Source organism: Quercus suber, unplaced genomic scaffold, assembly GCF_002906115.3.
Source record: "Quercus suber isolate HL8 unplaced genomic scaffold, Cork oak 2.0 scaffold_480, whole genome shotgun sequence".
In the NCBI taxonomy this organism is placed as follows: Eukaryota; Viridiplantae; Streptophyta; class Magnoliopsida; order Fagales; family Fagaceae; genus Quercus; species Quercus suber.
This window is the reverse complement of record NW_027069931.1, coordinates 439,665-462,876: the sequence shown is the minus strand read 5'-3', so window position 1 is coordinate 462,876 and position 23,212 is coordinate 439,665. Positions and strand designations below refer to the sequence as shown.

The 23,212-nt window shown below is 34.8% G+C and overlaps 3 protein-coding genes across 3 annotated transcripts; all 3 read right to left on the bottom strand.

The window, feature by feature from the left end:
• Positions 1 to 2,653: 2,653 nt before the first annotated feature.
• Positions 2,654 to 6,332, bottom strand: LOC111990258 (uncharacterized). Its single transcript, XM_024022053.2, has 9 exons — positions 5,938 to 6,332; positions 5,723 to 5,836; positions 4,668 to 4,736; positions 4,543 to 4,562; positions 4,420 to 4,472; positions 4,282 to 4,312; positions 4,050 to 4,128; positions 3,168 to 3,307; positions 2,654 to 2,961 (listed from the first exon to the last, which is right to left on the bottom strand). The coding sequence occupies exons 1-9, from the start codon at positions 6,116 to 6,118 to the stop codon at positions 2,914 to 2,916; spliced, it is 735 nt and encodes a 244-aa protein (XP_023877821.1). The 5' UTR covers positions 6,119 to 6,332; the 3' UTR covers positions 2,654 to 2,913.
• A 998-nt stretch (positions 6,333 to 7,330) lies between these two features.
• Positions 7,331 to 12,048, bottom strand: LOC111990261 (signal recognition particle 19 kDa protein). The gene is made up of 4 exons (XM_024022056.2): positions 11,870 to 12,048; positions 9,656 to 9,848; positions 9,459 to 9,558; positions 7,331 to 7,656 (listed from the first exon to the last, which is right to left on the bottom strand). Exons 2-4 carry the CDS (start codon positions 9,830 to 9,832, stop codon positions 7,526 to 7,528), a joined length of 408 nt encoding a protein of 135 aa, XP_023877824.1. The 5' UTR covers positions 9,833 to 9,848; positions 11,870 to 12,048; the 3' UTR covers positions 7,331 to 7,525.
• Positions 12,049 to 12,906: 858 nt separating this feature from the next.
• LOC111990260 (protein GFS12) lies at positions 12,907 to 22,192 on the bottom strand. Its single transcript, XM_024022055.2, has 16 exons — positions 21,840 to 22,192; positions 21,670 to 21,758; positions 19,063 to 21,195; positions 18,491 to 18,818; positions 18,190 to 18,405; positions 17,883 to 17,955; positions 17,586 to 17,791; positions 17,434 to 17,496; positions 16,363 to 16,568; positions 16,149 to 16,260; positions 15,511 to 16,020; positions 15,023 to 15,333; positions 14,685 to 14,928; positions 14,539 to 14,612; positions 14,286 to 14,421; positions 12,907 to 13,485 (listed from the first exon to the last, which is right to left on the bottom strand). Exons 1-16 carry the CDS (start codon positions 21,966 to 21,968, stop codon positions 13,336 to 13,338), a joined length of 4,980 nt encoding a protein of 1,659 aa, XP_023877823.1. The 5' UTR covers positions 21,969 to 22,192; the 3' UTR covers positions 12,907 to 13,335.
• Positions 22,193 to 23,212: the final 1,020 nt, after the last annotated feature.

Below are 23,212 nucleotides of genomic sequence, written 5' to 3'. Positions count from 1 at the left end.
CCCTAGGCCCAGGAACTTATGGCTTTGTTGTTGATGTGTGGCCTTGTTGGTGCTGGTTGTAGAGAAGGTGTGGTGGGTTGCAGATAATTGGGTGGTGGTGTTACAGTTCAAGGTGTAAGAGGTGGCCATAGGTAGATAGTTTAGGACAATTCAGTGTTTTATGTATAGAGTTTTGGTTTGAAACCCCAAAATTTTATGGAGTTTTGAAACCAAAAGGTAAATTAAAAAAAGAGATTAAATTCTATAAGGACGCGGTGTAAAACCCATGTTTTACCCCTCCAATTCTAACATGCCACATCATCTTATCACATATTTAAGAATAAATACAATTACACTTAATCAATTCTAATACCCATATATAAATCCAACCAAATTGAGAATCTATCAAGATGTTATTAGATGTGGTAGGATGTATTAAATTTTAATAAATTTTAAGTAAAATGCTAACGTGGCAATCACTTATTGGATGGTGTAAAACATAGGTTTTACACCCCATCCTTATAGAATTTAATCTCAATAATTAAAAAATCAAATAAAAATGCAACCAAATGAATGAATTGATATAATCTCAAGAAAAACTCGATGGAAAAGATCTTTGAGAATTTACTTTTTTTTTTCTTTCCTTTTCTACACTTTTTTTTTTTTTTGAAAAAAAAATCAGAAAAAGTATTTTGAATTTTAAATATTCAAAAATACCAAAACGGTTTCAGGACACTTAATGGCAACATCTCTGACGAAAGTGGATGAAGTGACTAAATTGAATAAAATTAAAAGTTAAAGAACTGAATTAAATGAAATTGAAGATACATGATTGAATTGAATTTTAGTCAAAATTAGAGAGTACAACTTATAATTTAGCCTTTAAAGTGTAGTGGTAAATAACAAATAGACTCCAAAGGGAACTAGCAAATGAAGGAAAACATGTATAAATTTCCAATGACTCCTTATTCCAAATCAGCCAAAACTTTATTGTCACCATTCTAAAATCCACTTGCAAAGATTCATAGATCCAACATTGGAAAGAGTAAGAAGAGCAAAGAGAGAAAGCAAGTTCAACCAAAGTGAAGGAAGAGATAGAAGGGAAAAGTGAGAGAAAGAGGCTTGATAAAACAATAAGTCACAACTTTTTTCTTAATTTTGTCACAACAACTAAATGATAAGTTGTTACTAGTAGAAAATAAAGTTGTCATTGATGGACCCATACAAGAAGAATAATACGTACCAACTCAACAGTTACAAATTGTTAAACATATAATAAAGTAGTGTCAATAATATACCCATATTTTTTTAGAATCCGATAATATACTCTAATGAAAATTATTAATAACACCAACTCAACGTGACAAAATATGGGCCCAAATATTTCCAAAACCCAAATAAAAGCACACATAATAATCATAATTAAATCTACATGGGCACATTTTCATTGCTTTTTTTCCTCTTAACAATGAAATTAATAATAATAAAAAGTGTTCGTATTATTTTTAAATAATTTTTTCACCTACCGGCATGCATGAATTAATTGCCTCATCTTATAGTTGCTCCCGAGACCTTCAACAATGAGTCATATTATGAGAGACTACAACCTTGTTCTACTAAGGTTATGTTGGATCAAACCCATGTGAATAGGTGAGACTGTGTTCTTGCCTCTCAAAATGGCAATTCATTCGATGATATTGTTCCTACTAATGTGATGGTTTTTCAATTGGAGTTGCCACCTATTTTAAATTACCCAAAAAAAAAAATCATAATGAAAAATGAAAAATGAAAAATGAATTTCACATTTTATTCTTTGAATGAAAATTTACATTTGATAGAAAGATAAAAAGAAATATATTACATTGGTCCTAGATACATTCTATTAACAAACTCCATACCTCCTTTTAACCTCCATTGAACGCCACTCACTCCACTACTCTCCTCCTAAAAGCATCACACTTTGTAGCAAATCGCCACAACTATTTGCTTAGTAAAGCTTGGTTGAATGACAACATCTGTCGCACTCCCAATCCTCCCTATTGGACTAGACAACAAATTGTCTCCCAATTCACAAGATGGTATTTAAATTCCTCCCCCAAACCTTCCCAAAGAAAATATTGTTACACCTTCTCAACACCTAGCAATGCTTTTGAGAAAGAGAGAGAGAGAGAGTATTCGTTTGGGATTCTAAAATTTTTAGCTTATTTTTGCTGCTATTCATAGATCTCACTATACTTTTTTATACTATTCATAAATCTCATTGTACTATTCAGCTTATTTTTCAACTTTTTTTTTCTACACTTTCAACAAAAAGTTTTCAACTTCAACTAAGCCATTCCCAAATGGACTTGTAAATTTAAATATTGCGAGAGTACTCTCTTTATTAGAGTCAGCCAACCCCCTTTAGAGGTATATTTTCTTCCAACCCACAAGCCTTTAGTTGATGTTATTCTAATCAAGCAATCATAGGATAGTTTTAGTTGCTTTACTTCTCTTAAAAAAACCAAAAAAAATTAAATCAACACAGTCCTTGCATACTTTTGTGCTTGGCAAAAGTTAAAACAAGTCCACCCACGCAACTTATGACAATTCTCAATGATAGACAATATAGTGACATCAATAGTGAATGCATGAGAAAATCAACAACTTCCCACCTTAGCAGTTGTTAAAAAAGTTGCGAAAAATATAATGTCTACATTACTTAAAGTTAAAAACACTAAGAAATACAGAGCTTCACCATTACATTGTAATTGGCTTGACTTCAATCGCCTCAACTTCTAAATAAAGAAAATCAAAGATTGATTCAATGGAAGGTTATACTAATGGCCAATTGACAGACATACACCACAAAACTAATTATCACTGTCAGAACAACACATTCCATAAAATACAACAAAAAGAATTTCCAAAATAGTTTGAAGATGCTTATCGTCCTTACTCAACTATCACTTCATGCTTCGGTCCTGCTTTTAAAGATTCATCCTAAGAGAAAAAAGGATAAGGAGAAAAGCTTTGTTAAATTGCATATAAAGGACAGCTTAGACTCATCTCATATGACCAACCTTTTTGCAAGCAAGTGTATAAAAATAACAAACCATAAATTATTTTACAAGTGATCAAGAAAATTGATATATCAGATTTTAATGACTAGGGACACAGAGTTATGATGATACATTTTTATTACCAACCTTAGTACAAATGTATACATAATGGACATCAGGGTTCTTTCCAAGCGCTGTTTCCATGGAGCTTCCATCACCATCTAATGGAACAGGATCAGTCAGCTTCCATTTTGGATGTTCAGCGCTTTCTTCCAACACAAGTTTCTCTGCATGTGTTAAACAGTTAGCTCAATTCAGGGAATTATATATCATATTTTCTTGTACTTCTGAAATTCAAGAGGAAGATTATATTGGAGTTTTCCAAAACAAAATAGGAATACTACATAGGCAGCAATTGATGTAGATAGTAGAAACACCTGACCCTCCTTAGCAAGTAACATCTCACCCAGTTGTAATAAAATATATATAATGCATAATGCAGGAAACATTTGGGTGGAAGATTAGTTTTCTAAGTTGTAACATATCATTGTATCACAAACTTATAAAAAACTCTTGGCACAAAATTATTTCTCTTTTGCAGAGGGGAATTGGGTAGCTGCCTGGAGATAAAGAGAAGAGGGCTTACTTAAAGTCTACTTGGAAAATTGACGTTGTCAATAATAACAACAACAAAAAACAACCAAACCCAATGGAAAAAATATAATGTGTCTAAAATGTCCAAAACCACTAGTTCAGTCGTTCCAATTTTAGGCATCATAGTCCCACATATAAAATTGGTGAATGTGAACCAAGAATCTCACCCTCAATGTCTAATGTTCAATACTTCTTAAGGTTATCCTCCCCCTTTCCCCTCAAAAGATAGAGAGAATTAGAAAAAGCAAGAAAGCAATGACAGTGGAAACCAGGCTGAACTGAGAGCCTGGGGAGACATACATCTCATTCTTGAAAGAAAGCAAGAAAAGACATGTAACAGATTATGATAATAACTAGAATAAAACTTTAATCCACCTATCACATGGAGTTTTATTGTCCACAAGCATGAATCTTTCAACAAATTGAGGCGATAAATTGGAGCTCCATATGTGATCTGCAGCATTATTGAGACTAGTCAGATTAAAAAAAATATATATGCAAAGACGTATTACATCCCAATAGCTGTTGTAGCTCAAGCAAATGCATGAAAGTTATGAATGAAAAAGAAAACAGAAGGAAGAGAATAAGGTATAGTAACTATATTTACCAAAATATAGACTCCTTTATCCTTGAGGACCCTATAGTTTGTCATCAACTGCTTCAATAATGGTGAACAGATCAAGCAAAAAAAAAAGAAGCAAATGTTTGAAACAATTGTACACTATTGTTTTTGGTTTATGTTTACCTCCAAACTTCCTCAAGCATCTTGACAGCATTTTGTCTTGAATTATTTCCACACTATGGACAAAAAATTGCTGTAAGCATGATTTCAATAAAGATTGAATCATCACAAACATGCAGCACTCACCAGAAGAGAGTCTAGAGTCCCTGAAAGACCATACAAAACAATTATAAAAAAAATATCAGCAAATGAAATGAAAAGCCAAAACAAAAATAACAAGCAACCCAAATGCTGTGCATAAAGCAAAGAACCTTTGTCAACAATGGCATCGAAGGAACCTGTCTGAAAAGCACTCATATCTCGAACATCCATTGTCATGTCTACCTACTAATTAAGGAAAGCACAGCTGCAACACGCAGAAGAACTTCATTGCAGAAAACTTCTAACAAAATCAAAAAATTTCAGTACAAAATTCATAGAATTTGTACAAGTACTGCATTTATTAATCTATTGATTATTGTGGTTCATACCATTACATAGTCACATTAGGCATTAATTTCTAAAGAAGGTCATACAAAGCTTCCACTTTTGCAGGGTCTAAGAGAGGTGAGAGAGGTTATTGGTTAGTAGCTTTACAACTAATTTGGTTTATTTATTTATTTAGAGGGTTGATTCCTGGACTTGAACCCATGACGTGACGTTTTTGGTGGAAGACACTTGCCATCAAACCAAGACCCAACCTATATTAGGCATTAATTTCTAAATGAGACAACTAGGCTCATAGCAGTGGAAGTCTTATGCTTCTTTGTCACATCTAAACACTAGCAAGTGTTATTGTAGAATAGGTCCATGCCCCGTTTGGACGTGATACCTGTTGTACCACATTTTGTATATTTAGGAGGTAAAGGATCTATATAAAGGCAACTTCTGTACAGCTATTGACACACAATAATATACAGCGTTTTCTTAGTTTTCTTGCAACAAGCATAAATTATAACACAATTCAAGTAGCACATTAATTTACAAGTGACAGAATCCATGTGGGTTTTAGTTAGCTCAACTACTAAATCCTCTTGAGATCAAATCTTGCCTAAACAAAAAAAAAAAAGAAACACATTGATTTTTTGAGCTAATGGTAAAGAGCTATCATTATGAAATGTACCCAATAAGTCTCAAATCCTATTGTGTGTTTCTAAATATATATACATATTGAGTTGTAACAATTCATGTAGCACATAAATATACAAGTGATCCACCGTGGGTTCAGTTAGCTCAATTGAATTAAACGATCTCCTATACAAATAATTGAAACACATTAATAAATAGCAATCATCATCATGACCAAAAAAAAAAAAAAAAAGGATACATTTAAGTTGTGGACGAGTAGAGTATTTGTTGCGCATAGCGTCAATAACAACAGAGGAAATATCGATGTTGACAACATCCTCGTACCCATCATCCACCATGTCTTGGCTAAATGCTGTGAAAATTTAAAAAAAAAAATTAAAAAAAAATCTTTCAAAACATTGTAAATTAATATACTTAAAGAGATCATAGGGATCATGAGAGAGAGAGAGAGACCTGAGTTGCCACATCCGACAACGAGGACAGGATGGTGGCGATGTGGGATGTAGAGATGGATGAGAGGAGCTAAGGAAGGGTATTTCTGGTACCAATCGAAGCTCGATGACTCGTTCGAGTATCGGGTGTCCCAGTACCATGCTTCACCGTATGCTTGTGTTGAACATGCCCCCATCGCCATCTTTCCTTTTCTCTTTCTCTCTCTCTCTATCAAAAACTCTGATTGATTTAGTTTGTCATTTCTTCGATCAGGTGCTGGGTAGGTAGGCCTAATGAGTGTTTTTTTGGGGGGCCGGGTTCGGGTTATGGGCTTATAAGGGCTGACTCAATCCCAGTCAGGCCGGCATATCTATTTCAATGGTATTACTTGCTGATTTAGCTGAGAGTCTACTGGCCATTGTAGAAGAAGGTATCAAAGATGGGAAAAGTTAACGAATTGATTTATGAAATAATTTTAGAAACTTTTATGAAAAAAGAAAAAATTAAGTTATTTTTTTTAACTATTTTTTATATTTTTTTATGAAAATAGTATTAAAACTTTTTTATAATAGTTATTATCTAGACTCATTAAATATACTAACCTCGTTATACGGCTTTGCGTGTGATGAGGTTTTTATTTTTATTTTTATATTGTCATAATTTTTCAATTATTTTAATTTGAGATTTACACATTTTTTCATTAATATTACGCATTTAGAACTATTAATACAATCGGGAGTGTTACGAGACTAGTTTCTAAAAATGAACAAATATTACATGGTTATTTTGTAGCAAAAAAATAAAAAAATAGTGTTTTTATTATATATATATATATATAATCCTTATTTTGAAAATCTAATTTGTAGATAGGTAAAGCAATTTAAAAATCAACAGAAAAGTAGCCATATTTTTTAATCAATATTTTAGTGAAAGTTAGAGTTATATTTTTGTCGGATTGCCCTTTAGATTTGTCTTTACTTAATCATAGAGAAAAAGCCTTTAAATAGCAATATAAATGCACCATTCCTTATTTAGAGGTCTATCCAATGTGATCATGGCTCATAAATGAGATAATATTAGTAAGCTCTAGTTAGTTCGACTGATAAAATCTCTTATTGTCAAATAAGATATTTGGAATTCAATCTCTGTCTACGCCCAAAAACCTATTAATATGTTAATCTGATAATAAAGAGCAAAAAAAAAAAAAAAACTTTTAGCTTATTAATCAAACGGACTGTTGCCATTAGTTATTTTTTTTATTTTTTTATTTTTTTGGTTTTTAAACTTATTTGTCACCAGCTGGTCAAGGCCTAGAATCTCCTTGATATATGTCACATTTCAAGCAGATTGCAAATTACAGCCAGTCTTTTCCAAGGCCAGAAATAAAAGCAACAACAAAGCTGAGCACTCAAGCTAGGTCCTGCCAATTTTGTAGTTGGTTTTACTTTCAAGCATAATGAAAATGAAATTTTTCCAAGCAAACCAGATCAAGATGCTAAACCAATTAAAATGTTACAACTGCTTTGATTCAACCCTTTGAGAAAATTGGAAACCTATAGCGAATTGGGTGTCAAAAGTGAAATTCTTATTAGCATTCACAATATTGGATCTATCTCTTCTTTTTGCCACCCTTGGAAGATTTTGAAGGTCCAGCAGTTGATGTGGCTGCAGGCTCCTGCTTCTTCACCCTCCCAGGATGCCGAGGTACCAACTCAGCAACACGGAGCATCAACTGTTTCCCTACAATATAATAAAAAAAGAGATAAGTTCACAAGAGAAGATGGGAAGATGGTGTTGGGAGGATGGTATATTCACTTTTACTAATTTGTGCAGATAGCACTTCCAGATAAGTTACTGATATGGCTACATCCTTTTTTCCTATCCTTTCATGATTGTAATTAGTGAGACAATAAAAATAAAATGAAGTACAAAAACTCCCTAACAACATAGTTGGTATAACAAGTGCCAAAAGCCCAGGCAAAAAGTTGAGAACTCAGAATGCCTAAAAGCAACCCTGATGATTTCAGATAATCTATAATGTCAAAAGGAAGAGGGGGGGGGGGTGGGGAAACATCCTTCCATACATCCAAAAGGTGAAGTCTCACAAAGAATTCTAAAGAGCTTTTTTAAAAAATATTTATAACATAAAGAAGATCCCTTTGGACTCATCTCTAACCAGTAAAACCTACGGGCAACTAACCCCACCTGTCAGAACCAGTTGTCCAGTACTCTAGGGGCATTCACCCCTAATGGGCTAAGTAGTTTATGCTCATGCCCAGGAGCAAGTTCCAAAGAGCTATCTTCAAAGATAGAAATATCAAACAAAGGACTAGTTCATACAATCAAGCAATGCAGGATATTCTAAATGCTGAAACAAATTGCAAAAACAAGCACTTTCAAATGAGGTCAACCATGTGTTAATATATTCACAGCTGAAGCACTATTATGCAGGGCTAGTTCACTGAACTGAACATTGTAAACATGCTAGAAAATTCAGACTTTAGCCCACGTGTGCCAGACAAGAGGATAAATGAAGGTGAATTGATTGACCTAAGGTAAACCTTCGGGGGCGAAAAGGAGCAGTTACAATTTGCAAATCAAGTCTCAGATTCAGCCACTTTGCAATGACACTTAGGAAGATTCCCACAATCGAAGTTTGTGGAAGATGATAGGTTGGTAGTAATCAAATCAAGTAAATGATTAAATCCTGCTGCATTCACTAATAAGGTTGATTTCCACTACATGCCAAGGACAATGGAAAACCAATGATTGAGATATTTAATCAACAAGTTTTTATCTTCCCCCTCACTATAAAGAAATAAATCAAACAGAGAAAACTACAAAGACATCATGGACTCTCAAAATGGAGCACTATCCTGCTGCATTCACTAATAAGGTTGATTTCCACTACATGCCAAGGACAATGGAAAACCAATGATTGAGATATTTTATCAACAAGTTTTTATCTTCAAGAAATAAATCAAACAGAGAAAACTACAAAGACATCATGGACTCTCAAAATGGAGCACTCAACCACAAAAAAGGGTGATAACATCACTCTTCTGAAAAAACTTTTTAGAAATTCCTCACTAACCCATCTACAAAGCCAGAAAATAATATGTGCAGATCTAATACAACATCAATAACTGTCCACATCAATTAGCCACCAACAACAAGCACCCTCTGATGAATATTTAAGACAGGAAAGTAATTGAAGCTCAACAGTGGTGCCACAAATAACATGGACCCCCCACCCAAAAAATAAGCTGCATAATTAAGAAAACCATCGTCATTCCTTTACATCAGGTTGCATATATTTGAACATAGATATAGAAGTCCATGTTCTTCAGGCAAGCCACACGCGCGCACACACACACCGAAAAAAAAGAGAAGATTAGCCTGCAAGCCTAAGTTTTCAGAAAGAAAGGATCACAATGCATGCATAGTTTATTCAGACATATAGTGGTTTTCCAAAGTAGGATAGCCAAGAAAGAACTAATTACAGATTCCCATCTCAAATAGGAAGGGTAATTGGCCCTTACTGGAAGGAATAGCTGGATTGCACAGAGTCCCATCCTCCTTTTTCAGCAGTACCCTCACTCTCCCTCTTTGCATGAAATCGCGTGGATAAGCCTTGTCTAGCTGCAATAGTCAAACACTTCCAAGATCATTAAAAAAAATGATTAAAAATAAAAGAGAAGCATAACCACTATTCATTCAAAAAAATTAATAAGCAAACCTCAATAGCACAAGGGAGTTTGAGATGGCTGCAACAATCGTTGATCTCAAGACAAGTAGGATTTTCACAAGCATTGCTCAAGCTTATCCGCCTCCCTTCGGCCACCGTCTTCTTCGAGTTTATGTAAACTGGGTAAAATACAGTCCATTTCTTTATATTCAGTGTTTCTCTGTCCATGTCTCCAATCAAAACCCTAACAAAATTATTACATGAAAATTCAAAAGGACCAAAATCAGATCAGGTAAACCCCAAAAAATTACAGAAGAGACACCAATTCTTAAAAAGGATAACAAATTTCTGGGTCCATTAGTTACAACTGTTTTTATTTTTAATTATTTAATAATAATTTTCTGTTTGAAATAATCATTGAATGAAAAAGATGAACTGACTGATAAAACCAGTTGAATGTTTGGCAAAATCTGTGAAGAAATTTGTTGTTATTAATTGAGTGTTTTGTTGACATTGGTGTAAAAATGGTATTTTGATGACAAATAACCAAAAAGGACATAAATATTGTTTAACAAGTGTCTTTTTTCCTTTTGGGTATTTAATGTTAACAATTTTTTAAATAGATACGATACAATTTGAATCTATGGCATCTGCTTCAATATGATATCTCTTTATAATCAGGCTACCAATTGGCTTTGGTCTAGGCTGGATTCGAACCTACGTCCCTTATTCAACAACAAAAAACTTTACCAGTTGAGCTAACTAAAAGTCTAGAACCCAGAACATTTAATGTTAGCAATAATTATAACAACCTTGATGATGATGAATGAAAGCTTTTCAATGCACTTAAAAAACCAGTTTCCATTTTGCTTTTCCATGATCCAAACCAAGGGGTCAGAGTCTCAAACAATTAACTAGTTACTTCAAGTTCAAGGTTGAGATTTCAAACACACAAAGATGAAATGCAGTCATACAGATAAATTATGAATTAATAAAATTACAAATTACCATCACAAAAACTGGTAAGTACAAATAAAAGAAAGATGCTGGCAGCGTCATGTCTTAAGAGACTCAGAATCCACTGTCAAGGAACTAAAAAGCAAACAAGGTCTAATCAAGTCCTAGCCTGAATTTGATCTCAACAACATTGAGATGCATAACAAATTAACAACTATTCCCAAAGAAAGAAAGGAAAGAAAAAAAAAATTTCTGCCAAACCTCTGAAGTCATCATGTCCAAGAGATTTTATCTTCAATTCAAGGTTCCAATTCATGTTACAAGCTCTTACTAAAGTTAGAAACAGACATAAACATTTAAAAAAAAAATCCACAAATCCCCCTAGGATGATAAACAGACTCTAAACCTACCTAATAGTCCCATCAAAACAAATCAGAGTCATGCGTAAACAACATATTGCTGAAACAAAGTAAAGAATGCAAAATAGCTATTCATTCAAACCATTGGATGTGCGATGAATTTCATGCACCCCAGGGAAAAAAAAGGACTTGTGACTTGTGTAACAAAATGATAGGAATAGTTTTTCAGCAAATAAAAAGGACTTGTGTAATAGAGCACTGACACAAACAACTGGGATCCCACATTGGGATACCATAGGATCAATAGTGTAACAAACACAATCCAAGAGAAAGACATAGCTTTGAACTTCACTTCTTTTTTTTCTTTTTTTTAGGTACAACTTTTTCAAACAACTTCCATTTTCAAAAGGCTGAAAAATAAGCTGTACCAAACTGACACTGAAATGGGATTCATACATATTGACTAATGTCTACAAACGTTATGTAAAACAGCTTCTATGCACTTCAAGCCACACGCCTAAATATTGTTTGCATATCAAATTCTGAACATTCAAAGGCCTCTCAAATTCTTCAATTTTCTCCAGAACCCCAAAAAAAAAAAACCCAGATCCATGCATAGTCACAAACCATTGATAAAACTGAGAAACCCATTTCTAAAAGCACATGAAGACCTGATTTCTACCACCAGACACACACAGACCTGTATCACATTAAGTAAATGTTTGTAAATTTTTTTATATATAGCAAATAGCATAAATAACATCAAAATTCTTCAAATTGTTAACAATTTTTATTTTGATTGTTTAAAAAGAGAAATGCCCAGATGAGAGTGTGCTCGAAAAAGCAAAATGAATTGACATCCGAAAATCAAATATTGAACAAAAATAAATCCAAGGGAGGGGGAGTTGTTAGGGTTTTGGCGGCTGAGACACAGAGAGAGAGAGATAACCTGTGAGACAAAAGTTGAGTATCGAAGGCGAAGAGAGATCACGAGCTTCGTCGAATCCGACTTAAAATTGTAGCTTTTTTGTTGTTGTTATTTGAAATCCGTGCTGAACTTGCATTTGCTCCAAATCCCAAAAATATGAACGCTTCTCTACCCAAGCGCAAAACAAATACAACTTCCAAAAAATTTATTTATTTATATATAATTGTTTTATAAGCTTAAGACAAAACGACATCGTTCATGTGCTCAAGGTTTAATATTTATGTTTTTTTTTTTTTTTATTAAAAAAAACAATTTAAGATTTAATTTGTAACATCTAAAAATATTTAAAATGTATCTTTCAAAAAAAAAAAAAATCTAAGAAAATCCTAAATACACGTTCAACAAAATAGACTTTAGTACTTTACAACTAGCATTTGTACTGTATAAACTATAAACCATATCCACTAAGTTCTTTCCTTCACTTAACAAAAAATAAAACAAAAGGAGAAAGTGCAAGTAGAATTGTGACATTATTTTTCAGTACCAAGTAGGAAAAGAAATTATTTTCATTATAAGCTTTGGACCGGATGTAAAACAGAATGTAACCTTTTTTTAAGGCAAGAAAAAAAAAATGTAACTTTGAGTTGACTTGGGATAATCCTAATTCTTTTGAGATTTATATTGTCAAATTGGTTATTTTTAAGTGGTAATTTAGTACAATTTAATTTATTTCTATTGATTTATTTTGTTTAAAATATAAACAGAACAAAAATATAACTATCTAACGTGACAAGTTGTTAATGGTGAATAATAAAATTGCATTTAATGATGAACTCTTATGAGATTCAATAATAATATGCGAACTCAGCAAGTGTGAAATTTGTTGTCAAAACTGTTAAATTCAATAATATTGCTCAATTTTATAACACAAGACAAGTTTATCTATGTAAACTCCTAAAATTACAGGAGGGTTCAAAATTAAGATACCCATCATATATATAATCTCTTCATCTGTGATCTTAATTCCTAACTGTGATTTAAATATGTAAATTCCCCCAGAAAAAAGCTCTATTGAGCACATTTTATTAAAAGCCAGCTAGATGATTATAATCAAAATCCTACATTTTTACTTGAATTGAACAAATCATTTCCTCACATAAATTTGGTAATACAAAGTTACAAATGCCTCACAGACTGTGAGTCACAGTATCAAATATGGTATTTGCAGCAAACTCTGCAACAAACACCCCCCCACCCCAAAAAAAAACAAAAAAAAAACCCCTTTTCTTCTCTCTCCCAAAGGAAAGGAAAGGGGAAAAAAAAACCTTTAACTGTATATGCCTAGGGAATAAACTGATGAAGAGAAGACAGAATATGCACATAGCGTTTTTGTAATTACAATGTGAAGCTCCTTTCTGCTAAAATTAAGTAAGAGCCATTCTCAAAAATGAAAACATGTAGTCTTTCTTTGTGGTATCAATTTGTATCTAACAACAGATTCTCAGATAACCGTCCTCTGTTCCAACAAGAAACAATCGTGAGTAAGGTAGAATACTAATACTTGATAACACTGATAAATTTTTTGTTCCATGATCTGCCATGTAGAGTTTCTGAGGTATGACCCGATAACGCCCATCCTGCCACATGACAATCACAAAGATGCATTAAAAAAAAAAAATAATAATAATAATAGAGAAATAAATTCATAACTGAGAAACCATATAACCATATTGTTAGAGGGAGAATACTTCACTAGAATTGCTGTACTGAAAAACAACGAGGGCATGTAATTATTGCTGTCTAACTAAAAGACCAAATGGTCAGGTTAGGATCCTTTAAAACCCTAGGCACTTTCAGTTGAACCTTTACAATCCGGTAAACTGCGGTTTGCTTGGCCGCTTTATACATTTTTTGCAGTGTTTTGTTCACGACTTTAAATATTTTGATTATATTCCTGTGTACATACATATACATGCAGCTTTATTTAAAATTAACTGAATTTTTTACAAAAATAACCCTAATTGCAAAAATAACCTTACATATTAAAATACTAATAACCTAATAGACTACTATGACTCAAAACCTAACAATACAATTGACTTGCAAACATAAATAATACTAAATTAAAATAAAAATCTTCTTGTGTCTTCCGCGTCAACAATTCCTTTAGTAGATACTTCCACATATAGTAATTAAATCATTATACTCACATGTGTTGAGAGTTAAAAGCTATACCAAATAAAGCTTCGGTATTCTCAATTAAACATGAATGGTGACAAATTGATATTTGATAATATATTTCAACCTAGTGTTCAAACAATAGAGGACCAAGATGTCTATTGCACGTGACATGCAGAAAGCATTAAGATAATTGTTATGCTAAATATATGCACATAGTAAACATTTGAGAACTGAGAAAATACTGCTATATACGTACTTCATCAGCAGATTTAGATAAAGACGTAAGTCCAATCCTATTTCTGGAAATTGTAATAACATCTTGGCCCCATAAAGAGAAACCAGACACACCATCAGAATGACCTTTGAAAATAGTGGGCTGCGGTGGCCAATTCCTGTGAGAAAAAATTATAGAGGCAATTAGGAAAAGAAGGGCTTTAGAATACAACATTGATTTTGAAAGGGGTCAATGGAATAACTACAATTATTAAACAGAGAAGTTGTGGAATCACCTTCGCAAGTCCCAGATTCGTAAAGTCCTATCAAGAGAGCTTGAAATAAGCAAATGGTCCTCTGGTGCAGCCAACTGCATGAAATAAGGTTAATGAAACTCCAATTCAAACTAACATGGGTTTTTCTTTTAGCAAATTAAGCACACCTTTGTCACATATCCATCATGAGCTCGCCAAGAGGCAATAACATTTCCACTCCTTGGGTCAAATAACCTACAATGACCTGTACTTAGACCAGCTGCAATCCAAGATGGCGAAGCAGAAGCTCCATCTGCATGCATTGTGTCAGACCCACTGGAGCATATGGCAGAAACAAGAGAAGGAAAACCAGACTCAACAGACTCCCCCCTCCACAGGTGCAGCTTTTGACCTTGGGTGATATCAATGAACCTGCATGGTATAAGGAAAGATCAAGTCTGAACTGCATCAGTACATTATCTATGTAAGATTCAAATGCAATCCGACTTTAAATGTATGTATTCACCTGAGAGAACCATTTCCAGTGCCAACTACAAGCATCTCAACAAATTCTAAGTGATGCATACAAGTATACAAGTTCCCATCAAAGGCACTAGTCAGTACCCCACTCGTTAGCGTATTGGAATTTAGCATATTACCCTGGTCAGCATTATTCTTTGAAGCAGGAGACAAAGGGCTTGCAAGATGTGTGGAATCCACCAAGGGTTCAGAAAAAACAGTAATAATTTTCCCAGTTCGGCTATTCCAAATGTGTATGGTTCCATCACAAGATGCTATTCTTCCACTGGACGACATGAGACAAATGTCGTTCACAACCTAGAAGTTGCAGACAGTTAGAGACATCTGGTTAAGCAAAAGGATTATGCCAAGAACCATAACAAAGTTTAGGTCTGCCAAATATCATTCAGAACCTGTAAGTTCTGCTGGTGATTGCAATGAAATATATAGCATACAAAGTTTCATTTAAAGCGCAAGTGCATACAATAAACCAACCTCTTCATGACCATAATAGCCAGATACACAATTGATTCTTGTGAGTTCCCATTTCTGAACAGTTCCTCTAAATCCAGGGCCAATTCCTGCAGTAAATACTGTAGACTCATCTCGGCAAACAGCTAAAGATCTTAATGCCCCATGATGCGCACGGACAGAGTGTATAACAGATGCTCTTATCTTCCATGGAAGTTCATCTTTTAGACCCCCTACACGACCAAGAAAATCAGGCCCATCCCAGCTAACAGCTGGACTAGGGAACCAAAACCATGGCTCACGCTTCACAAGATTTGATGTTGATGCATCCATCTCAACTGGACTCTTTTGAACTTCATAAATCCATTTCTGAGGAATCAAGTTTTTGGCACCTCTAACTCCTTGAGATTGTGGAATTGACCATCCGACCCCATTAAGTAAAAGCTTAGCAGGATTGTATTCAGACCTTGAGCTAAATAAAGGCCTTTTAGTATTTTCTGAACCACTTCGAGGTGATTCTCCTGTACATTCCCACTGAATCATAACAAGTTCAGAATTTTGAAGTGAAACAAATTGTGTGTGTGTGAGCACATGCGTGACACAAAACTTCATACAAGCAAAATCATACTAGAGACAAGGTAAAAACCGTGAAGCTCTCATACCTTCCAATTATGACACCGTAAAAGATATTGCTCAAGAAGCAACCATGTCGCACAACACTGTCGAAGTTTCTCTATCCCAAGAAGAGATGCAAAAGAAGGGTACAGAATCAACCTGCAAATATGCTAAAAATTTCAATACATCCTAATTGTAGACAATAATTTTCAATTTAACTAAGCTTCCAATCTGGTGATGTGAAATGTGATCAGCACTCACACAAGGTCCACACGGCTTTCAATTTGAACCTCCCCATCAATTTTTGCTTTAGAAACCTTCACACTTCTGTTAAGAGGAGATCCTCCAATAACTTCCTGGGAGAAAGCAATCTCATCAAATAGCTCTTTAAGTTGTGGCAGAACATGCAATGCTGTCAGATCCGATCCAATCCGCTGACAAACTGACATGAGAGTAGTAGCAGCAACCTGGCAGAGAAAGGAATATTGCAATATTGGAATCTTAAAACTAATAGCTCACATTTGAGATGTAAAAAAGGGAAAAGGTGGGATTGACAGAATTACAAATGAACTCATTATAAATTCCAGCATTGGCAAGGAAAGTTGCAACAATTGATTGAATTGGATTTTTTTTTTTTTTTTAATAAAAAAAAATCAACAAAATTTTTCCCTACTTACAACTCCATTAACACAACACAGATTACGAGGAATTAAAGGGAGCAATATGAGGCGTAGACATTTTGATGGTGTTGATTAGAAATGCCAGGAAATATCAAATGTTTGTTGTATATATGAAATAGCAAAACTAATGGAGACACAGAACAGGTGAATGCCTGATCTGCTATGCATTTGCTTTTCAAATCCAATTGAAAAAGGCAAAATTCTACCAAGAACCTTGTAGCTCAGCTAGCACCTCCTGGTTTCCAATGGAAATATCGAGGGTTCAACTCCCCCCATCCCCATCGTAAGTTGTAACTATCAAATTATCAAAAAGGCAAGAATCTCACTTGAATCTAGTAAGCATCACATAAGTGACTTAAATAGTTTCTTTTAGCCAGTGAGCTTAATCTGAATGGGCACTCCTACCCAAAAAAAAGGATGGAGGGAGAGATCATGGGTTCAAGATCCACTAGGTGTGTGTAACTTACCAATTAAAAAAGATAAAAAGAGAGATAATTTGGCCACAAATTGATTAATTCTTTCTTTATGATTTCATCCAATTATTACAAGGACAACTCCAAGTTATATCAAGACAAGCAACAAAATAAATCCTATAAATCCACTACGATGAGTGACTGCACCCCATGCAAATTAATAGAGAAATTTGAAGCACCTGAAGCACTGCAAATTCCAAATTCTTATGCATAAGAACCATAACATGAAGGCAACTTCGACCCTGCATAATGAAAAGAGAGTTACATTCTTAACTCTCAAATGTTCCAATAAAACAAAACTAGAACAAAAATGAGAATAAAAATCCCGTACATCAACTAGCTCCTTTACGACCAACTCCCTTGGCAAGTACGCAACCAGGCCATCTAATGTCATTAGACAATCAATAAGTGCTAGAGCACTCCAGCTCTGTACAGGCTCAGGCTTCTTCATAGATGAGACATCAATGCAGGAACGAACAACGTGTTTTAGCAATGGTAGCAACTGTTTGACAACAAATGTCTCCCCTAAAAGACCACCTGAAAAGTCAAAATATAAAAGTGGCTTAGAGGCCAAACATGCCAATTCCAGAAAAGACATCAGAAGCAAAACCCAATGAACCAAGAATACCAATTCTAACCAGGACATCAATTCCATCAGCACAGAGACCTTTCCCAAAGCAGTGAATTAGAGGCAAGACTGTCTGATTCAACAACTTGAAATTAGAATGCAACAAATGCAATGAAAAATTACTTATGCCACAGTTTGTCTCTGTGGGGGTGTTGTTTGAGTGTGTGTGTGTTTGTGTCTATTTGTGTCTGCACACACTTTCAGTATTGAATCTCTGTATAAAGATAGATAGATAGATATAGATCGGCATACTCAAATGCCGGTTTCTATTTAGTCACAAAACTGAGAATTTTAGGATAATTTTAACCTGATGAATGGTAACAGGTATACCAAGCTCTTCACTAGATCCGATTAGCAGCACAGAAGCAGCAGCCGCTGAACTCTTATGAGGAGCAATGTACAAGTTTGATATGACCAAAGGATGTATTGTTTCGAGATATGCTCGCTTACCAACCCGATCCCAAATCTCTCGCACAAATGAATCTTGAAGAATAGAAACCTTCAAGTGTGAATAACCTGTAGTCTGAAATTAATATCTAAATGAGTTGGAGATCAAAAAAGAAAGCCCATAAACCAGAAAAATTTTAAAATCAAAGTTTAAAACTAGCCTGTAAAATCTTCTGGATAGCAGGCAAGACCAGTGCCTTCACTGCTTTTGGAGTCAAGCATTTTATGAATTCTTTTAGTAGTATATAAGCCCATTCAGCTTCAGTATCAGACAGAGGAGTCACTACTAGTGGTAAGCAGTATGGAGCACACATTTCAGCTGCAAATGTTCCCATTTTCTTGAGGGCTCCTTGCTTTGCAAAATTTGCAGCATAACAAAGGTGGGAGCCATCTTTAGCAAGAAGTTGAAGGGGAGAAAGAAACAAGTATGATGATTTAACCGTCGCAGGAAAATAAGGTGAATCTAAAAGACTTTTAGCAGATGGCCTCCTAATGATTAGAAGCAATGAACAGGAAAGAAAATTAAACTTCAGTAATACATAAAAGTGCCCCACAAACATGAAGAAGAAACATATAAGAACACCCCCTCCCCAGAAAAAAAGAAGGGGGGGGGGGGTGTTAGGGGATAAACCAAAGTAAAGAAGGAAGCACCCTAGAATGTAACATGCGTATTATTACAATCTTCAACAACACATGGTATCATATTTAAAATTTGAAAAAACAGAATAAATACCTCATCCAGTCCTTCTGAATGCATGCTTCAACAAGTATTTTAGCGTGAGGAGGAAGTTCCTGGATCAATCCAGGTAATATTCCACTCTCCAAGTACATGACCAATGACGTTGAATCGAAAAGTGGCTTCCTCAAATGAAGTTCTGCTAAAACACAACCTACAGAAAATATGTCCTTTGCAGCATGTTCAAAGCAAGTCCTTGAACAAGATGACCCCAGCCTCCAAAGTAGTAACTCTTGATATCCCATGGAACCTTCACCCTCCACCTCAATATGCTCAAGAAGATAACTCAGATCAATATCAAATGGCAACCTGTTGTTTCCGATAATGTCAGAGAGTGTAGATATACTTCTCTTGAAATTCTCACCTGATAGCTCCCCTGCAGGATTGACATCCTTCCCAAAATGTTCAGGATCACAGCCATAAAGAGCACTCAAATGCCTAGCTTGTTCAGAAAAGGCAGAGGCTTCTTCTAACTCTTGTAAATAAGCAGTACCAAAGAGGAGAGATTTCTTACTCTCTACTTCATTTGCTTGGCATTGATGCATAGCTGATTTACTGGTGCTATCACATGCTTTCTTGGTAGAACCCCGACGCATGGGGTGTGGTTGAGTAAAGAGCTGGCGGCGTCCCACTGACCTTGGCATTGTGGGCTCTGAAGAAGGCAGCATAACATTTTTGGCAGCAATAGCTGCATGACCCGAAATTTTGTACCCAAAGGTGATATCAATCCAATGATGGATTTGGCGCGAGACTAGGTCACTTTCCAAAGCATCACGATGTAATTTAATGAACTCCTCAGGACTACCTGCCCATGAAGGTATGGCCAAATCAGTCATCCCAGCATGCAGAGAACTAAAAACTTTGGGATCACAGTAAAACTCTGGAATGCACTCATCAGGGGTCCATTGGTACAGTCTTTGCATGGTAGAGGGATATTCGTTGGGTTCATAGACTGAACGAACAGCTGTACGCAGGACACTCAAAGGTAACCTCCTTGCTTTGTAACTGCAGACAGCCAATTCAGAAAGGCATTCATCCGATACATGGTGGGGAATTTCAGATGTCAAATAGGTGAAGTCCAACTGTTCATCCCCTTTTGCCAACCGCCATTTGCTCTTGCTTAAATCCCTCCAGCCTGCATCAGAATTCTCATCAGGTTTCACGCTAAAATCTATCACCCAAGGCATTACAGTATGAAATGTGTGGTCACCCCACCGTCTCCCAGCTAATCTATTTAAGATGAGTAGGTACTCAAAATTACTCATCTCTCCCCTCCACCACTTATTAAAATCATAATGCCAGTCTATAGATGTGGAAAGCTTCAAATCAGCATAGAGACCTTGAGAAAGACAATCCTCCATGCAACAACCTATCTTTGCAGGGGCAGTATCAGTGCATTCATTATCTCTTGTACTTAAGTCAAATCCTAACAAAGACTTATCACAAATGCTCAGCCAAGACCAGCATGACTCAGTCAACATTATACTGGATGGGCATATATTACCATGGGCAACCCCTAAACCATGTATGTAAGCCAGCGCCGAAAGTACCTGATATATTAAAAACCTTACATGCCACTCCGATTTTAAAGCATTAGGACTATAATGGAGAATGTTTTCCAAGGTGTATGGTGCTTTCGGAAGCACTAAATTAATATGACCAGAAGTCTTGAGCATTGCAAGAACAGGAGCTATATTTGGATGCCTCAGGGAACCAGGGAAGTTACTCTCCTCAAACGATGGTACCCCAAGTAAACTAAGAAAATTTATGCTATCTCTCCCTGTAGGTTTCCCTTCTATCAATAGACTAAGTGAGGACAAAACGTCATCTTCCAAAGACCCAGACAAGTAGTTGGCAACAACCTCTTCAAGAATCGATGGGGAACAAATCCCAACACGGGCAATTGGGGCCAACGCAGTAATTGTCCTAAAGCAAGAGAACCTACCGGAATGGTTACATGTAGAACTCTCTAATGAATTCTTATCACCACCACTTGACAAACACTGATTATCATTCGATAAAGTAGCTTCGTTGCCGCTAATTCCCACTCCAACCTCTCCTTGATCTCGACAAATATCATCAATCCCATGATTACCACTTCCTTCAACATTTTCATCAACATATTCATTACTGCACCCAAAAAAAAAATCAATAGTTTTAGTTTTTCCATATCATTCACTTAAATTCCCAGAATAACTAACTAGCTCCTTATTGTTAGAATATATTATGATATTATATATTAGAACATTCCCATAAACAAGGAGACCATGGTTTCGTAATACCATAGGTTACTGTGATTTTACGGTCATACATTAGGTTTATTATAACACACAATTCAATATAGCAAAAATGTAGTCGCTAAGAACTTTCTTGTACAAAGTAGGCCATCAGGCCGAACCACGTTAATTCTATTGCTTGATTCCTCTCTTTGTTTCTCTCTCTCTCTCTCTCTCTCCTTCATTTTATTGCCTTCTTTCTATTTTAACAAAAAAGTGAACAATTATCCCTATGCTAATGACTTTACATAAACAAAGTAAGAAAGAAAGAAAGCTGATACAAAAAGATTTAAAAAGAAAAAAGAAATGGAAGAGATGGTATAATTACACATATTTGGTTAAGCAATTGTGGTCTTTACTGGGAAGATACACCAATATGAAGTGAGAAGCTGAGGCCTCCCCACTTGGATTACACATCTGCAACAAAACAATGAAATCAAAACAAATCCAAATTTTTATCAAAAACACAAAGCATTGAAGAGAGAGAGAGAGAGAGACCTGAACGACGGCAGTGGAGGCGAGAGGGAGAGCGGAACGGGAGAGGGCATAGGAGAAAACGAGTTGCCGGTCTGAGAAATCCGACTTGATTCGGCGTTGCAGGCACTCCAAGCACATTTCTTCTTCCATTTTTTTTTTTTTCACTTTTATTCGCAACTCGCAAGGAGCAGAGCCACTACGATCCCTCCATGAATTAGAAATCTGGAAGAACTAGCAGTCCAACGCTTTGATCGACAGGTGGAAGAGAAGAAGCGAAATTATTTTCATTTTCATGCTTTCATCATTAAAACGCACCGTTTAGAGTAGTGTTAATACTTGGTAGTTGGTTCTGGTACCTAGCCAAGCTAAAGTTAAATCACCAGATTAACTTGTTACAAAGTACTTTATTAACTTCTTGTTCTTCTCAAAAAAAAAAAAAAAAAAAACTTCTTGTGTACAATTGTATGCTTCACCTCTTAATAGACTTATGCTAATAATTAGTGACTAAATTATAACTTTGACTTGATTAAATAAAATAATTTATGTTTATAAACCTATAATAATAATAATAATAATAATAATAATAATAATAATAATAATCAATATTTTCTAACCTTAATATTGTTAAAAGTTATATATAATTTTTACTACATAATGAACTATTTATATCTATATTATAAATAACAGTGTTGTATTTTATGAATTATTTACAATCCTATACAATTTTTGCCTAGACCAAGTGCGCTTGTAATCATTATTAGTTTGGTAACCAAACTAGTGGTACTCTATTTCCATTGGCTCATTCTTTACAAGGTAGAAAAAGAAAGACAATCTTTCCAATGTGGAACTCTTAAGCCAAAAATGATTACAAATGCAACACTTGGTCTAGGCACAAATTGTCCCCATAGTATATCTTTTGTGTGTATATATATAGTGATATTATACATACACAAATCAAGTTGCATACTCACGAGTTTGTTCAAGTATACATTATGATGTTTAAGTTTTGCTCACTTAATAATTAAGGTTATACTTAAGATTAAACTTGGCCTGTCTGCTAATTAAACAAATGTAATCAAGTTTTTTCTCAAAGCAAGCCCAAAGAGTTCATAAATAGCCTTTAAAGTTAGACCTAAAAAAAAAAAAAACTAGATTGCCTGTTTGGTATAAGATTATTTTCATTGGTTTATTGTCTGAAAAAATAAGCAAGAAAAAAATATAGTTTATCTCAAATTTTTTTTTTTTTTTAAATTATACATAAGACTAATAAGCTGTAGCAAAAGAAGAGTTTTTCTAGTGAATTGGATTTTTTGATATCAAAATAGTGATAGTAAATTTTTTGTTTAAACGTTGATGATATATTATAAAAAAAAAAATGATTATGTCCCTTATTT

What these genes read in the sequence shown, in the direction of transcription:
- LOC111990258 (XM_024022053.2), bottom strand. Translation starts at nt 6,118, where the DNA reads ATGGCGATGGGGGCATGTTCAACACAAGCATACGGTGAAGCATGGTAC. An exon ending in CGATGCCATTGTTGACAAAG is followed by an intron (nt 4,563 to 4,667) that starts GTTCTTTGCTTT and finishes ATGGTCTTTCAG; the next exon opens with GGACTCTAGACTCTCTTCTG. An exon ending in GGACTCTAGACTCTCTTCTG is followed by an intron (nt 4,473 to 4,542) that starts GTGAGTGCTGCA and finishes TTTTGTCCATAG; the next exon opens with TGTGGAAATAATTCAAGACA.
- LOC111990261 (XM_024022056.2), bottom strand. Translation starts at nt 9,832, where the DNA reads ATGGACAGAGAAACACTGAATATAAAGAAATGGACTGTATTTTACCCA. An exon ending in AACTCCCTTGTGCTATTGAG is followed by an intron (nt 9,559 to 9,655) that starts GTTTGCTTATTA and finishes TGACTATTGCAG; the next exon opens with CTAGACAAGGCTTATCCACG. An exon ending in CAATCCAGCTATTCCTTCCA is followed by an intron (nt 7,657 to 9,458) that starts GTAAGGGCCAAT and finishes ATTATATTGTAG; the next exon opens with GGAAACAGTTGATGCTCCGT.
- LOC111990260 (XM_024022055.2), bottom strand. Translation starts at nt 21,968, where the DNA reads ATGGAAGAAGAAATGTGCTTGGAGTGCCTGCAACGCCGAATCAAGTCG. An exon ending in TGATGTCCTGGTTAGAATTG is followed by an intron (nt 17,792 to 17,882) that starts GTATTCTTGGTT and finishes TTGACTTTTCAG; the next exon opens with GTGGTCTTTTAGGGGAGACA. An exon ending in ATGATGGATATGTGACAAAG is followed by an intron (nt 14,613 to 14,684) that starts GTGTGCTTAATT and finishes TATTTCATGCAG; the next exon opens with TTGGCTGCACCAGAGGACCA.